Source organism: Python bivittatus, unplaced genomic scaffold (genome assembly GCF_059951505.1).
Source record: "Python bivittatus isolate LINGU-HERP-01145 unplaced genomic scaffold, Pbiv_v1 ctg000170_np1212, whole genome shotgun sequence".
NCBI lineage: Eukaryota > Metazoa > Chordata > Lepidosauria > Squamata > Pythonidae > Python > Python bivittatus.
This window is the reverse complement of record NW_028277039.1, coordinates 1683052-1700077: the sequence shown is the minus strand read 5'-3', so window position 1 is coordinate 1700077 and position 17026 is coordinate 1683052. Positions and strand designations below refer to the sequence as shown.

General features: G+C 49.1%; 1 protein-coding gene across 1 annotated transcript; it reads right to left on the bottom strand.

Annotated features, from left to right (window-relative positions):
* Positions 1–720: 720 nt before the first annotated feature.
* On the bottom strand, positions 721–7251 carry LOC148216569 (uncharacterized). Its single transcript, XM_088135528.1, has 6 exons — positions 7108–7251; positions 6246–6279; positions 3938–4097; positions 3193–3268; positions 1831–1867; positions 721–892 (listed from the first exon to the last, which is right to left on the bottom strand). The coding sequence occupies exons 1-6, from the start codon at positions 7159–7161 to the stop codon at positions 876–878; spliced, it is 378 nt and encodes a 125-aa protein (XP_087991654.1). The 5' UTR covers positions 7162–7251; the 3' UTR covers positions 721–875.
* Positions 7252–17026: the final 9775 nt, after the last annotated feature.

Below are 17026 nucleotides of genomic sequence, written 5' to 3'. Positions count from 1 at the left end.
TTTACTATGCATGACCAACAATAGACTGTGTTCACACATGATTAGATAAGTTAACATGCTAACTTTGATTGGTTTTAATCTTGATTAATTTTTGTACCTAGCTATGTATCCCAGCCTGTTCAGTTAGTGTAGGTTTTATTGTACTGAGTGCATGCCCCCCACAAGGATCAATTTGATAACTAAGTTAACAGTATTGTGTGAACACGGCCAATATTGTCATGACACTAGACGGGACGCAGCCTCCTTTGTTCCAGCAGGACTGCGGCTGATGGGCACGCGGGGAAGATGCAGAACAACCGCTGGCTTACTCCAGCTGCAGCTCTGCCAGAACTCAGAAGTCAGGTCTACGTGGAGCATAGAAGGACCAAGCCTGGACACAGTCAATAGTACAGTTTTTAAAAAATGCAGATTCAAGCATTGATTAAAGCTAATTTCATCCAAACAAGCCAGCAAATTAGCAGTTCTCACTATAAACTTTTGAGGCACAGCCACGTTCAGCTTTCAAGCAGAGGCACTTAACCCTAAGTGCCCACAAGCTGGAGCACAGGGTTGCAAAGCATTCCTTCTATTCAGTGTGGCTTTAGCCAGGGCACATGACCTCTGGCTAAGAGGACATTCAGGAGGAGAAATGATCTCTAAGGCCACTGTCCCCAGTTCTCCATGGATTGCTCTTTTCATGTACTTGTAACCAAGAAAACCATCTAAAGTTCAAAGTCTGCTGTAAGATTTACTTTATTTAATTTAGGAAGAGAAACCCTCTGAACTCTGTTTTTTCATGATTCATGATTCAATATGCGCCCCCAAGTCAGGCTGGCTTCACTTGGTTTGTGAAAAGAGATCTCCAAAACTGTCCATGTCCATTTGTTTCAGGGGTGCTAAGCCCCTTTGCTCGCTGAAACAAAAGGAGAAGGGAGGGAAATTAGATGACCATGAACTCCTTGGGCTGGAAGAAAGGAGAAAAGTCTGGCACATTCCAAGTATAATCCTCACAGGTAAATGAACTGGTGCTGCTCAAGCAGACGGACTTGGCTTCACTCTCAGTTGTAAAAGAGATCCCAGACTGAAAAGCATTGGCCTCTTCTGGGCAACCAAAGAAATGCATGGAAGGCCTTAATGGCTGTTGGAATGCATTAAAGAAAGCACAATTGGTTGCTCCCTGCAGTGTTTTTTTAGAGGACATCACCAAATACTAAGTAGAAAATCACTGCCCTTCTGCAAAGACATAGATGCATGAGACAGACCCACCTCACTCAAACTTCTCTTTTTGAATGGTGATGGAAATTGGTGGGACTTGCAACTTGACAGGGATATCTCAGAAGAGTTGTTCATCCTTGCATGGAATTGAAAATCAGACAGTGGGGAAACTAAGGGCCAGGTTCACACTTCATGCCATGCCTGGTTAGCTCCACTGGATCGGTTCACGTAATGCCACCCTTATGGCTTAACATGTTGTGTAAACTCCTGCCTGCACCTTGGTTCCATTGGCCTTACAAATGCTCTGGAGGAAGGAATCATTCCTGCAATACTTTTTTGGATGCATCTGCCTGATACCCTTCAGGTATATTGGATTACAGTTCCCACCACCTCCATCAAGCAAGGTCCTGTAGTCCATGCAGTAGTTGCCAAGACATGGCTGTGACATGTGATCTCCACAGCTCTTCTCCCAAGGAGCTGCACTTGCCTATCTGCTAGCAGAGTGGGACCTCTTGCGCAGCAGGCTGTAGGCTCCCCATGTGATGGTGCCACCAGCCATCTCAAAGAAACAAGAACTGGGTGCCAGTCATGGCTGCCTAACAAAACAGCATCAAAGGGAATCAACACTGGACTTACTTTCTTCTTCTGGGCCCCGAACGGTGTTTTTCATATGCTGGGGGAAAGGAAAAACAAGCAGGAAGGTAGTTAGCGACTGCCCGCTCTCCTCTTTCATTGGCTGCATCCAAGGAATATTGTGAGCTTCCCCACTCCAATTTAGAGGCAAGGCGCCATCAAGCCAAGTGAATATTCAGCTTCCTGCCCTGGGGCAGGAAAGTCCCCATGCCCAAGTCTATGGAGACCCTTGGGGTCACCCCTCTCTCCTAGTAGCCAGAAGAAGACTGAGGCGGGTGAACAACGAGTTGGAATAAGGGCTCAAGCCTTGCCCACTGATCACCATCCCTGACCTTGGCCGCAACCCTCCTGAAAAGGAGAATTGCCAGGCAAGCACCTGCAGAGGCTTCTGGATTTAGGAAAGACTCCCCGCTTCCCTGGTGTTTATTCCAGGAGGCAGCTGAGTTAGCCTTTCCAGGCAACCAGTAGAAGGCCGTGATGGACACATTTACTGCAGCAGAGGCTCGCATGGATCAGCACTAGGGGGAAAACTGCTGCTAAAGTTGTTACAGTCCCTGTTTTGCCTCTTCCTTCTTGGGTCCTTCCCTCTTTTCTGTAAAGGGCTGCAAGAATAATCTTGGGAGGCAGAAGGGACAGCTGCAGCCCAGACAACAGTCTGATAAGAGAAATCTGAATCCACAGGAGGGGTGGAGGTGGAGAAAGCGTCTCAGAAGGGATCCTCCCTAGTTTTGGGGAGAGTAAAAGTAAAGGAGGGGAGAAGTGCTTTCAGGCTTGCAGGTTTCTGGTTTTGGTTTCCTGTCAGGCCTACCTTGAAGGACTGACAGATACTTTGCTAAGCAAAGTCTTGGTCCTCCAGTCATAACCTAGGATTACCTGCTTGCCTAACCTTAGCCCACAATGCCTACTTATCCCCTCATCCATGGTCCCTGCTTGAGACTTGAAGGGACCTGTAGGGCAGAGCTGGGACCTGTGGCTAACTCACTGTAAAGCGGGACCAGCAGAGAGAACAATCATTTCTCCAGGGCCTTTGGAAAACCTTCTGGCAAGACTCGCCTGACCTTGTGTTCCCCCAGGAGGAAGAGCCAACTTCCTTGGTGGTTCATGGAATCACAGGGGTCAATATGGATCTTTTTCTCATACAGTGGTGCTCATGGAGCTGGTAGCTCAGCTGATCCTTTTCACCCCATGCTTCATTAGAGAAATCAGCTTACTGCCATGAAGTTGCTTCTAAGCTACACAGAACTACCTTGGCCATATCAACCATCTTTTAGCTTCTCTCTTGGCCAGCTATGTCAAGCTCAGCAAGCTGATAGCTCTGGTTGCAACCAACCTGACCACATCGCCCAAGAAGGCCCCCTTCCTTACCTGCCCATTTTGCTTTGCTTTGGTAACAGGCTGGGGCATCACTTTCTCCAGTCCCTGAAGGAACCGCTTGAACAGACTGTTGGTGTGGGAGAAGGGTCTTATTAGAACCACCTCCAGCTTCTCCCTTGTTCCCAGTCAAATGTCCTCCCCAGGAGACCTTCCTGCCAGGCCTTGAGAGGAGGTACAGTATGGCAAGTTCACACCTCTTGTCTCACTCCGTGGCTAAATCACTGGAGTCCTTCCTAAGAATAGCGCTCAGGCTCTTGATTCTCCCCAGGAAGAGTGGCTGCTCCTGACTGGTCCTTTGGCTGCTCCTTCCTTCAAGCCCTCTCTGGTCCCAGGGAAAAAGCAAAGGCTTTTTACCAGCCTATTTTCTCTCCCCCAGATCTAGTGATCCTTTATGCAAGTATGAAGTTAAGGGGGGAAAAAAAGCATTTTCTTATTTAAAACGGGGTTCTTTCCTCTTTCTTGCTTCCCCTACGTCTTTGCATTAAATCTTAACAAATCTTTTTCATTTATTCTCTGCATCTTTTCTCCATTATGAGCTTCGTGCCCTTGATCAGACTCTGGGAAAGTGCCAAGGAATGGATGATGGGCTGGGCTCTCTTGGTGCAGTTGCCAAAAGTAACCTGCCTGGGAAGCCTCACTCCTCCAAATCCCAGGCACACTGAGGCAGCGACCCATCAAGTGTCCAGCTGGCCTCTTGGGCCCTTTCCCACTCGGGGGTTCTGGAAGGCTCCCATACCTGTGAGCCCTGTCGCCTCCAGGCCTCTGGGGAAAGAGCGGGAGGCTGAGGTAGGACTGCTTGTCGGATGAGGCCCCACCCTTTGCTCCAGTTGAACTGGGAGGACTGGCTGGGAAAGGGTCGCTCTGCGATGTCCCTCGGTCGCGCTCTTTGGAGTCGGCTGAGGATGATTTACACACATGAGGAGTGAGGACAATGCTGTTCATACTACCAAGCCAACAGAATGCATCAGTGTTGAGATTCCATTTTTAAATTTAAAATCTTCCAAGAAGCCAATATCATTTTTTTTAAACTCCACAATGCACATTTTAAAGCAACATTTATTACTGTTACTATGTATGTTTGTGTATACACTCAGCATGGCTTTCAATAATTAATAATGCAATGCATACAACACAAGTATACAATCAATGCATTTAACATCTACTTTAAAAACTATCATTAAAGCCAATATCATTAAAATACAAATAAAATAGAAAAAGTGATAAAGTGACATGGCAATGACAACCTCAGATTGAAGTATGACAGACTGCTTTCGGGACAGAGACAAACCTGAGGGGGAGGGGTTGCACGTGTGTTAAAATTGCAGATGCTTTAGAAGGACTCGGCATCCTGGTCCCTCAACATGTTGACCGAGGGCCTTAGCTTCATATCACTCTGCTCCTTTTGGATAGGGACCATTAGGTAACACAAAGTAGCAAGGATGTCTGTAGGGGGTGGATCAAAAAAGTCAAGATGGTGGCCATGACAGTGCAATGAAAGCGCCACCTGGTCAGCATATGAAAAACAATCAGAGCTTGGATCCCTGTCTCAGCCACCATCTTGACTTTTTGACAGGGTAGGCCACCTCTGTGTAGCCGCTGTGAAAACCTGACACATGAGCTCCTCCTGGATATCTGTGTGTTGATCTCGATCACCAGTAACAATGTCTGTACTGAGGGTCTCCCCCCCGGATCCTGAGTTCCAATCCCAGTCCGGTTCCTCTCATCTCCACTCCTACTCTCCACAGAGCAGGAATGTAGAGGGTTACGGGGTCTAACAGGCTTTGTGCGTCTTTGGGCTGCCTTTTGACAGTGGTGGGGAAAAGGGGGAAACAGCGAAGGGTATTGCAAGCCTGCCTCACCCCAGGGCTGGGAATGAGGGCAAGGTCCTGGGGTTATGGCAGAAGAAAGGAGGTCAGGTCAGGGCACATGCACACTGTGGTTCAGAGCAAGTGAGGTTGCTGCCTTAGGGCGAATTTTTCCAGATCACAATAATCAAGTGATTGCTAAATCAGACATATGGGAACTTCTGGCCTGGAGGCCAAAATCAGTTACTGGGGGTTTCCATTCAACATTTTCCCCAAGCAGGTCATGTCCATTCAGCAACTACAGTAGGTGGAGAGAAGTCCTTTTCCCAACCTCACAAAGTTTGGGGATTCAATCCAGCAGCTTTCTGCAGTATCAAAAAAGGGGTTAGAGGCTCTCGTAGAAATGGGACATTCCACGCTAACAGAGGAGGCAGGCTGAAGAGCTTAGTCAGCATCAGGAACTCCCCCCAATCCTCAATGGGGAGCAAACTGGTGTCACCTCCTGGAGCTCCTTAGCCCTTCAGCTGCTACTTTTTGCTGCTAAGGCAAATAAGCAGGCAGGCAAGTCTGGATGAGGCAGCCGCGGCCCTTGTCCTTGTCCTCCATGCTCTTCCTTCTGGCTGATTCTGTGAGTCAGGCCCAGAGGCTGAAGGCAAGGCAAGGAGCAGGAGCAAGAGTAGGGCAGCAGTGGCGGCAGGGGGAGGGAGCCCACCCAGCCAAGTTCAAGGGGGGGGCACCTTGCCCAACCTTCCTTCTCAAGGAAACCTGGAGGTAGTTCTGATTCCAAGGAATTATCTGCAGCGCAAAGTAGATTTAAGGGACAGATCACCTCCATGAGATTCCAGTGCAGATTTTCTCCAATTTCCCATTCTACTAGGAGTGAGATGGTTGGAAACCACTGATTTGGGCTTTCAAGTTGCAATGCCCTCCCTGACTCTGAAGTGCCTCCCTCAAGACTTTCCTGCACCTGGATGTCTTTGAGTGCTGTCTTTTAATTACTCTGGTTATTCAGATTCTGAACTAAGTTCTCTGCTTAGCAATTGTAGGAAGTATGAGTTGTCAGATCCAAATGGCCACCAGTGAGAGAGGTTGTGTTATTCCTGATTGTGATGTCAGGGACACCATCCAGGAAAGTCCACAGAACACATACAAAGCCAGGACTCGCACCATCCCAACTGGGATAAATAATTCAGTGAGCCTCCCATCCATCATTTCAGTATCACAGGGTTAGCCACTCACCGCTTTCTTCAGCAGGTCTTTCTGGAGCCACTTCCTGGGGCAGAAAGACAGAAGAATAAAATGAGAATCCAATTGCGGTGCTATCTCAGCCCCTTCCAAAGAGTAGAAAACACCATCATGGCCAAGAGGAACCACCCACACCTGTGATTCAAGGGCTTTGGGGAGCTTATAGCAAAGATGCAACAACTCAACATCTGTCGCCCTAAAATCCATTCAGCAGGTTACATGCATTAAAATGTTGCCAACCATATTTAATACGAGTTCTTGAGTTTCCTGCCTGTGGAGAGCAAGGATTTCCTGGCTACAAACTAAGCATAGAAGCCGCACAAGCTCAACTTTCTTGGTGATCTTAAAGAGCAAAGAGGGAGTGCTTGGCAGATGTCGGGTGTCCAGTTCAAGCCCACCGGTAGAGCTACACTATACACTTTAGTTACAGTTAATTCTCCTCCTCTTTGTGACCTACACTGACCATGTGTGTAAGTGTTGCTAAAGGACAAGACACGCCCCATGGAAATGTCACTTGTAGCAGACATACAGTAAGTATGATTTTTTTGCTTACAAGATGCTGGTGGCAGCTTTCTACTGATGTTTAAAATTGTGTTGACTAACAACCCTTGACTGAATTGATTTCTTGGCTGGGCTGGAATTCATGAACATCTGCAGAGCCTTTGTGATCTCTCTTTGAACACCCAGGCAGAGAAAGAGCTGTGTCTGCAGCTCAAAAATTCCCATTGCGCATTATGACCAAGGCTTACAAAGATATTATTTTCTAGTCCCTATGGATTTTGTTTAAATGGACCAACTGTCCTTGATTTTCTGGTTTGGATAAATTAAATGAACCATTTGTCTCCCTTGCACTCACCTCAGCTTCTTTCCTGTTCTCTGGCTGAGGCATTATTTTTTCAAGTCCTTCCATCAGCCAAGTAAATACTTTTACCCCATGGCTAGAAAGAGAAGAAAAGTCCCGTGGTTGAGAACGGAGGCAGCTCGCAGCACCAGCACAAGTGATCCAACCCTGGCCCCGCCCCCTTGCCCTCCTCTCCTGCAGCTACAGCGCTGGACGGATGTTGGTGGGTGGCCTCCCACACCAGGAGCCTCAGACATGCCGGCCACTGACGTCATGGGCCCACGGAGCAGCATTTGTCTCAGAGATAAAAAGAGCACCATGTAGATCCGGCTTGGGAGGTTTCTTGCCTGCACTTTCTTTTTCAATCTAAGCACAGAGAAGGACCAGATTCTTGGAGAGCTTACATGCTATCTGGAGCGCTGCTGCCAGTGCTGGATTGCACTTCAGCCTGATCTTCTGGCTCAAGTACAGTTACCTCTGAAAAGGAGAAATGCAGAGAGATGAGGCTTGGCCAGACTTCCGGGCCTCCGGACAACCTGATGTGTGGACATGCAGCTCCCTAGTTCCACGCCAAAGGCTCTGGAAGCCTTCCCAGGCCACACACATGAAGGGCCTCTCCTAGGAAGGGTATGTGACAAACATTTACCTAGTTCCTCCTCCTCTTCATTGATGCTTTGGACCTCTGTCTGAATACAGATAAAAAACAGTCACCTTCACCACCACCACCACCAGGATTCCCACAAGGAACGAAACCTCAAGAGTGAAACCCAAAGACCTGCAAGAAGGGGCGCTCTGACTCACCACTTCTGGCATATCGATGCTGGCCTCAGCATTCTTTGCAGCCACCCGCAAGGGGACCAGGGAGCTCTCCGGTGGCTGTGGAACAACTTTCTGCAGACCCTGGGAAAGCCAGGAGAGGAGCCCCTGGCCACCACTGCAAGGAGGCGGGAGAAAGCTGGGTGAGGAAGAGCCGGGACAGGGAGACTCTGTCCCTCAAGACCAGCAGTCAGTCAAGGGGTCCAAAGGTCTAAAGTAACTGGCAAAAGTGCAGCCCCCATTTGGGTCGTGGCATCCCGGCCACCCCAGAATTCCCGAGTGGACCCTTCTTACACTCAGCTCTTCCTGCTAACACTCTGATTTTTGGGCTCCCAGGGAGCAACGCTGGCGCGGGCATCACCTCTTCCTCTTTCTGTCCTGCATGATGTGATTTCAGCCAGTGGTGTGATCCTTCCGCCCAACCCAGAGCCCAAAACAGAGCCGCATTGGACACCCAGCAATCCACACTGTCCCGGCAGCTGACCGAAGAGGCCTCCCAAGGCCCCTTGCGCGGGGGGAAAGGAGCGCCCCCTCCTTCGCCGCTTAAGAGCCTTGAAAGAAAGCATCCAGTACCTTTCCCGGAGCAGCCGCAGGTCCGTGGTGCCCAGGGCTTCTCCTCGGATGGGCCCTAAACAGAAAGAAAGCTGGGCCTCAGATGTGAGTCTTCCGTAGTCTCAACAGCTCTTTGCTGGGCGGGAAGCAGTGAGTCTGGAGGTCTCTTAGGAATCCTTCTCTACACAAAGTGCTGCCTTATGTGAAATGCAATTTCTTCAAAGCCACGTCACGATAATGCAGTGCCTGCACACACACCCCAAGTCTAAGTTCAGCTACTGCTTCCAGTAGCAGTGGTTCTCCCTCAGGCATGGCTGCGGGCTCTTCCCCGGGCGGCCCTCAGCACCCTTTTCCGTTGGCCACGCTGGCTGGGGCTCCTGGGGGCTGTGGCTCAGCAACACTTGGAGGACCCTGGTCCTCCCCAGTCCTGCTTTTGATAAGGGACCCAAACAGCCTTGGGGCTGCTTTAGCTTCCTGGGTATTGACTTATAAAATAAAAATGTATTATATTATAAAAATTTTACTCAGGGTAGAATTGAAGCAGCAGGTTGGGGGTGGGGGTACCAGTAGGTACCCAAGTGTAACATAATGGTTCTCTCAAAAAGTGGCATCTCCTCTCATTTTAAAATAAATGGCCCCTCAGGCTTCTCACAAGGAAATTAAGCCTGGCACCCTTCAATAGGTTTCCTTGTACCACAGAGAAGAGACTGCAAAGCAATATCAGAAGAACGGGGTGGCAAGAGGGCTCCCAAAACCTGATGCTTCCTTCCCACCCATCAAAGGAGGAGGGCGCAGCTCTGGCCTCTCTTCAAAGTGGATTCTGAGGTTTGGACATGTGGACAACTACTTCAATCCACAACTCCTCCAGGATTACCACCACAGCAGTTATTTCTGCTGTATTTTTGCATGGGTGTACCTGAAAACAATGGTAGCAAGAGCAGATTCTGAGCAATATGGAATTGACATGGGACCTTCTATGTCTCTGGGCTATCCTAACCCTACTTACATCACAGAATTTAAAAAATACAACATTTTAAAGCTGAAGTTGATCCCCTAGTGAAGGGATATGAAGAAAGCCTTATCTTCCTTTTTTTATTGGATGGGCAGGTGTTAGTGGGGATAGGTGGTTGCAGGGATACACATGCCCTGAGCTGTGAAGGCCTTAAAGCTGAAAACCAGCATCGTGAATTGTGCTCAGAAGCCAAGGGGCAACTGGTGCAGCTCTCCCAGTTGGGGTGCTATACGGGCAAATCGAGATCCTCCCCTAAGCATCTCCAAGAGAATTGGAGAGGGGGAGAAAGAAAGGAAGAAAAGGAGTATCCCAAGAATCAAGGGTGACTCTCACCCACCAGTACCTGAATCCAGCGGAGCCTGAGTAAAACATACAGACCACACCCCGAGGGACTGGCGGAGAGGCAAGGACTGCCTTTGGGATATTGGGGGGAGCGCCTGGCAGAGCCTGGGCACCTGCCCACAAAAGCTTCGATTGGTAGCTGAATTACCTTCTGGACTGCAGAAATCTCCTTCGGGCAGCTTTAAGAAAAGAAAGGATTGCATGAAACAGCAACCAGTGAAACCTGGAACAGCCAGCAGACAGCCCTGACCCCAGCTTTGCCAGTCTCCTAGTTTGAGCTAATTCTGCAGCGCATCCTTAAGCATCAGCCATTAAATATCAGCCTTTGAGGGGAGGAAGCCAACCTTGTCAGTCCTTCAAGGTAGACCAGAGTAGGAAACCAAAGTCATGCATGCTAATACTACTTTTATTATAAGGTTATAGTAACAGAATCTTGCAAGTCTGAATGAGCTCCTCCCTTCTTTCTTTATCTTTGTGAGAACTAGGGAGGATCTTGTATGAGACACTTTTTCAGTTACCATTCTGGCCCAGACTCAGATTTCTTTTATCTGCAGCTGTTCCTCCTGTTCCTCAAGGTTATTCCTTCTGCAGATTACAATCTGTGACCATTTAGTCATTGCCGAACTCCATCTCTGACATACCTTCTCACTGGCCCTGATGGCTGGTGGTGAGGGAAGTCTGTTGACTTCTGGTGGGCTACTAGTCCCCTCTAGTGTATTGTATTGATAAAACAATAAGGTAACTAAAAAAGAAGAGAGAAAGCATGCCAGAAGAGGGGGATTTAGAAGGAAGAAACCTGGTGGTGGAACCTCTTGGAGAGACTATGTGGGGCCCACAAGGGTCTCTTCAGCCCTGGGAGCTCCAATGGGTTCCCTTCATTCAAAGCCCAGAAATGGCTGGGGATAAAGATGAGAAAACCCACCATTCCCTATGGGTGGTGCGCTGAATGATCCCTGTGGGAGGGGGCTGGAGTTTCTGTCCAAACAAACTGAAGCAACAGTGGAGGCTGATCTGGACCCTGGAACTTCCATGTGGAGAAAGAGTGGCAGACACAGGGTGGCCTTTAATGTGCCCACTGGCTTTGAGGACTGATGGCAGCCACTAGTGCTGGAGATCCTGATCAGTACTCCCATCTAGCTCAATGCCAGTCATCCAGCCTCTTTTCCTGTTCCAAAGCCAATGAACCCTGTTGCACTAATAAACAAGGTTGAGATGCAGGAAGTATCAGTGGAATGTCTGCCCTCTGAGAATGAGTGTGCATGCGTGACTCAGTTTCCTTTGGCTTGTCCGCAAGTGTGTTGAACTTCAACTGCTTTAGTTCCCAGACAGCCTGGCTGAAGCTCTCTCCACACCAAGTGGTGTCATCTGCTGGCTATAACTGCCCCAGAATAAAATGACTAAAGCAAAAATTGTGGGAGCCCAGCAGTTGTCCTGACATAATGTATGATCCAGGCTATCCCATTAAGCCACTGTATGGTGCATTCACTTCAGCAGAGCATGTTATATGAACGCAGCCACTGTCACACTGACACAGACTGTCCAGCCACCAGTGGTCAAGCAGCCAGTGCAACTTCAGACCATGACAGACAATGACTCAAGGGTTATTCCCCCACCGCCAGTGATCCCTGCCAGTGGTTTTGCCATTGAGTTTTGCGCACACTGGCTTGGCACTTGCATTCTGTGGAGCTCAGGCAATTAATGGCCACGGCGGCTTTGAGGTAGCCACTCACCTGCTTGGCAAGTCCTGGCTCCTCCTCAGCTGCTCTCTGTTCCGCTGGTGCATCTTCCTCGCCCACCACAGGAGGGTGGAACTTCACAGGAGGGTGTGGTACCACCTTCTCAATCCAGGCAAACATTCTGGTACTGGCACAAGGCTGAATCAAGTGCAGTGTGCCGGCTTTGACTCAAGGGAGGCCCAGGAATTGGATGATCAGGAGAAGCTCTGAGATCAAGAAGTGACTGGAAAAGAAGTCCCAGGGAGAGGGCATGTTGGAGGAGAGGCTGATGGCTGGCTTGGTTCAGAGTTCCACCAGTGCCAGGCCTTCCTGCGTCCCTCTTACAGTCTCCTCAAAGGACAGGAGTGACCACAGGGAATGGTCTAAAAATTTCAGATGATGGCCACAGTGGTGTGATTGATCCTCTGCCCATTTCTAACAAATCCACTGGACTTTTTGGATGATGCCCTGCAGGCACCCTGTCAAGGACAAGGGCCCTTGGTTTGTTGTTTACTAGCTTAAGTGGCTGGCAAGCTGCGATCCATCTGTCAGAGATAGCTTTGCTCCAGTTATCTACCCTAGCCCTTTTAAAGTCTCATTTGGAATCTGGTAGTAACTGCCTGCAATATTCCTGAAAGTTGCCTCTGGAAGAAAATTGGAGCCAGTTGGGCCCTTTGATCCCTAAGCATTGCCACACCATGACAAGTGGTTATTGTACCTCTAGGGCAGCTGCTGTAAAATCATTGCACGGGGCTTGGGGTGACTGCAGGGTATGGTCCAAAAAGTCAAGATGGCAGCCACAGTGGTGCAATTGAAGCCCCGCCTGCTTTTTATGTGTGGCACATTTGACACAAGACCTTGACAGGTGAAGCTGCCCTGGCGTAAATTGTTCTGAAATTTTCCAAAAAGAAGAAAAATTACCTAGAAGGATCATGATGGCCAGGGAATCACTGGTAAAGAGAAGCTTGAACCAGAAGCAGAACCAGCAGATGCAAACCCCAGATTCCAGCCAGATCATCCTGGTTTCTAAGGGGATTGCTGCATTCAATTCAGCAGCACACAGCAAGGTGCTCAGAATGGCACTCTTAGGAATCTATATGGGGTTGTAGCTAAGGATTTTAAGTTCTTATGTGTACATACCTGAGAGCCAAATGCTTATCTGGGAGATGGATTAGGCTCTAAGTAATGTTATGGCAGCAGAAATGTTCTGGCCTCCTTTAGTTGGAAAGAAACCTGCCAGGGATGGAAAATCTCAAGGAACCAACTCATCCAAGCTCAGGGTAAACTGACGGTAGGGAAGGAGCTGCTCTGTGGAGCTGATCAGGATGGCAATGCTTGTTGATGGGTGTCCTCTTGCTCCAGTTTGATCAGCCCCAGTTTAAAATAGTTTGGACGCCTCCCCACAATCAAAGATCCAGATGCAACTGCCATTTGTATACCCTCCACATTACTACTGATTCTTTTCTTTCCCGCTCCCCAACTGGGGAAAAAGAAGGAGTTGGACAGCTTGAATCTTCAAGTGGGACATCAGAACTGAAAGATCCTGAGAGAAGAGACGACGGGGAGAGTCTTTTTTAACTCCTAGAAATAATGTCTCTCAGGAAAAAGCCCAGAGGTCCTTGGCCACATTCCAGGGCACCAAATAATGCACTCACCAAGAGGCAGATTCTAACCGAATATGCCCAGCCAGAGCCCTTTGATAGAGAAACCAGGTGGGCTCCCCATTATTGGATGTGTTCAAATGGCAGCTGGACAGCATTTGCTGGGGAGGCTTGGATGCCTGCAGGAGGGTGTGAGACTTGCAGGCCCAGAAAGACACCCCCCCACACACACACTCACTGATAGATGCAGAGGGAGTTGTGGGGGGCAGAAAAACTGTATTATCAGGTAGACAGACAGACAGAAAGTTATTGTGGCCAAAGATCAGCATATCCTCAAGCAGAAAGGTTGCTTCCCATTTGTTTTCCTTGCAGATGTAACCCAAATTCCCTCTGCTGTGGCAATAATAGTGTCTGTGGCCATTTTCAGAAGGTCACCAAAGCCTTCTTCCCAGCAACAACCCACCTAGCTCATAATGTGTACATCGGGAGCAACCAAAGTATTCTCCATAGCATTTCCTGCCTTCTAGGACCATCTCTCACCCACCCGTCCCACCCCCTTACTGTAAAAACACCCACCTGGGCAACACTTTTCTTTTTCTCTTTTCCTCTTGGGGGGAGCAGGGGGGCACTTTTCCTATTTTCAGTTACAAGCACATCTTAAGATCTTCTCCACAGATCTCAGGGACCACTAAAGCCTGAAGCCAGCCATCATTTATTCTTGAGGAAGCAGCACACTCAGTGGGCTATCAATGCTTCAGCAGGACATGGGGCTGAACCTGGTGGGCAGCTGCCTGGAAACCAAGCTCCCTCCTTCCTGGGAGTGCTGGGGATGCATCCCAGGGATTCGGGAAGAGGTACTTTCCAGCACTCCCAGGAACGGAGGGCTTGGGGTTCCAGGCAGGCTGTTCCTGCCACCTCTAGCTGCTCTCGGAGTGCCATCCTCCAGGGGCAACACTTACCAGTAGCAAAGCTGGGGGGCAGGGTGCCTTCGCCCCCTTTTTTACCCGAAAGAAAGACCTATTTCCTCTTAAGGAGGCAAGATTGGCAAGATGGTGCCCTAGATTCCTCCTGCTGCTCCTTGAAAGAAGCTCTTGACTCTGCTATCAAAGTGATCTGATAAACTGGGAAGGGGATTAATTAGCTGGGAACAGAGGGCGCAAATTGGATTAGGCAGCAGGCTTCGCTCAAATCCCAAGGAGCTGCGCTACCCAGCCCCCACCCCCTGCCGACCCAAGCATGTGGACAGTGGCCCCACCGAGAAGGGAAGCAGGATGTGCATTGCAGGGAGTGTCGCAAGGGCGAACTGCGCAGCCCACCATTCCCTGGCAGGGGGCAACAGGAGCCTGTTAAGGGGGAAGCCCTTTCCCACTGGCTCTTGGGCCACCTGGATTTTCCATCAGCCCTAATCCCTCCCTCTCCGGGGAGGAGCTCCTTCTGGACAGACAGATCTTCCAAGCCCCTCCCTGGATCATCCACGGACCTTGGCAACTGCCTTGGTTGCTAGGAAACGAGGCCTTCTGTACCCATCAGCAAATTGCAGCTGGCTTAGCACTGCTTCCAATGGCTTTCTTTCATTTATTTATTTGATTTTTGATGCCGCCCAACTCACAATGTAAAGAGTAAAGCACAACGTAAAAACAATGAAGTACAATCAATTAGACCCAGACCAATTACAAAACAATTACAAGATGGCAATCCAGAGAGCGCCTCCAAATGTAGGACTTCACAAACGGGAGTGCCATCCACCTCTCTCCAAGGCCTTTCGGAAGGCCAGCCGGGTGGGACCAAGGCGGATCCCAGAGGTCCCCCTCGTTGTGGGTCCCAGGAAAAGCAGCTGCTGCTCAAGCTTCTTTAGCTCATTTACATTAAAAAGAAAGGTCTGGATTTCCCATCTGGATCACTACAGCAGGCTGTTCACCCGCCCTTGAACATAAAAGAAGAATTTTGGCCATGTTATCATTTGGTGGTTGACAATGTTGTGGACAGCTCAGTGTTGCCCCAAGGATACCTGTGATTTCTGTTGTAGCATTTTTACATTTATTTTGGGGAGTTCTTTCCAAGTCTCTACCTACCCCTGCCCTCATAATCCCACAGCTGGACCTTGGTGCTTTCTTAGCAAATAAGAGAGAAGAGAGTTGGGACCCAGCAATTCTCTTTCAATTGATTTTAACTTCTTTGTAAACTGCCCAGAGTCGTTTTTTAATGAGACGGGCAGTGAAAAAATTAATATATAAATAAACAAATAAAATGTCCCTGGCTGCCCCCCAAAGGCATTTTCCCTGCAGAGGGCCTGTCTAGGGAGAAGACAGACTATAAGGGAGGCTGGGACGAGAGCAGAGGTGGCTGCTGAAAAGGGAACGTGGCTTTAGCCCGCATCCATGGAAGTAGAGCGTGCCCGCAGGTGAGAGTCCGGTACCAGACTCCTGATTTGGGGGTACCCTGGACTCACAAGGCTGCCCTCCTACAATGCTACCCATCATGGGCAGGGACGCCTCCCTTTTTCCCCTCCGTCAGGCCCCCCTTGAGCCCAGGGTCCAGATCTGGGCCCCAGACTTGGCAGAGGATCCAGAGATGCTGGGACAGGTTCAGAGAAGGGTGATGGGGTGGTCGCCTAGGGAGGTCGCCTAGGGAGGTCCTAGGAAGAGTGACTGAAGAGCAGGGCTTGAGAAAGTCTGGCTACAGGACCGGGTGGGGAATAGGGTCATGCTGCCCCAGAGCCTGGAAGGATCCTACTGCAAGGGATATGTGGACCTGTCCTTGCTCATTCCAGACGGCAGGAATGAACCTGCCTGCAGGTGAGGGAAAGCAACTCAATGGGAAGAGCAATTTCCTGGCAGGTGTCCAAGCAGAGGCCGGACGGCCCTGGGTCTGGGAGGCATCCATTTGGCACCAAGCAGGACGGCTCTATAGTTTGTGTAAAGGACAGAGGAAGAGCCAAGCACAAAGCGGGAGGAAGGCTACTGTCAGTCCTGCGAGGGAGGCTAAGCCAGGGAACAGAAAACTGTGCAAGAAATCCTGGAAATAAATCCTGTATTGATCTAGCCTCTAATAACAGAGTCTCAAAAGCCTGACTGCATTTCCCCTTCCCTCCCCCTTACATCGAAGCCAGTTTAGGTTTGTAACAGTCCTCTTCTTTCGTTCAGGTTCTTTGTCCGAGATGTTGCTCGAATTAGAATGAAAGAGAAGGGAGTCACCTGGAGAGAAAGTCAGGGCCGTGCCAGGAGAGCCAAGGAACCAGTTGGAGGAGAAGGACCAGGCTGGACAGGAAACTGCTGCCAGGTTCAAAGGGGTGTTTGTGCTCCGAGCCTTATCACCCACCCCTGCATCCTGACTGAATCTTTAGAAGCAGTGGGGGGCTCTTCTAATACTGTCACCCAGGATCAGCAGATTAAATCCATGAACTTATTTATTTATTTATTATTTATATTTTGAATTGTATGGCACCTTTTATTTCCCAAGTCTCAATAAAGCCAAATAAAAAGACTTGAGACGAGGCTTCTTTAAGATAACAGATGTATTTTGATCAAGACACAGCTGGGTGACCCCAATCAACACATTCAGAAGAGATGTTGATGAAATCACACCTCACAAAACAACATCAAAGGCTTTATAGACATGTAAATCTGTAATCAGATAGTACATCCCCTCACACCCATACAAGGGATTTTTGGGACGGTCTGAGCAAGTGAAAGGTGGTTCTTAGGAAGGTAAACTTAAATGTAACTTTTTCTTCTGGTTACCAAGGGAATGGCATACAAGATTTTTCTTATCTTTCTCTGGAATGCAGGGCCCCACAACTGTTGCAAAAGCTTGGTAAAACAAACAACTTGTACTCAGCTAATTGCTTATTCGAAGACAATCGGGCATTCAGCAAAGAGATAAGGGGGGGGGGAAGA

Bases quoted from the DNA above. Each gene is read 5' to 3' on its own strand.
- LOC148216569 (XM_088135528.1), bottom strand. From the start codon at position 7,161: ATGGAAGGACTTGAAAAAATAATGCCTCAGCCAGAGAACAGGAAAGAA. The intron at 6,280-7,107 runs GTGAGTGCAAGG...TTTCTGCCCCAG, and splicing joins AGAACAGGAAAGAAGCTGAG to GAAGTGGCTCCAGAAAGACC. The intron at 4,098-6,245 runs GTGAGTGGCTAA...AATCATCCTCAG, and splicing joins AAGACCTGCTGAAGAAAGCG to CCGACTCCAAAGAGCGCGAC.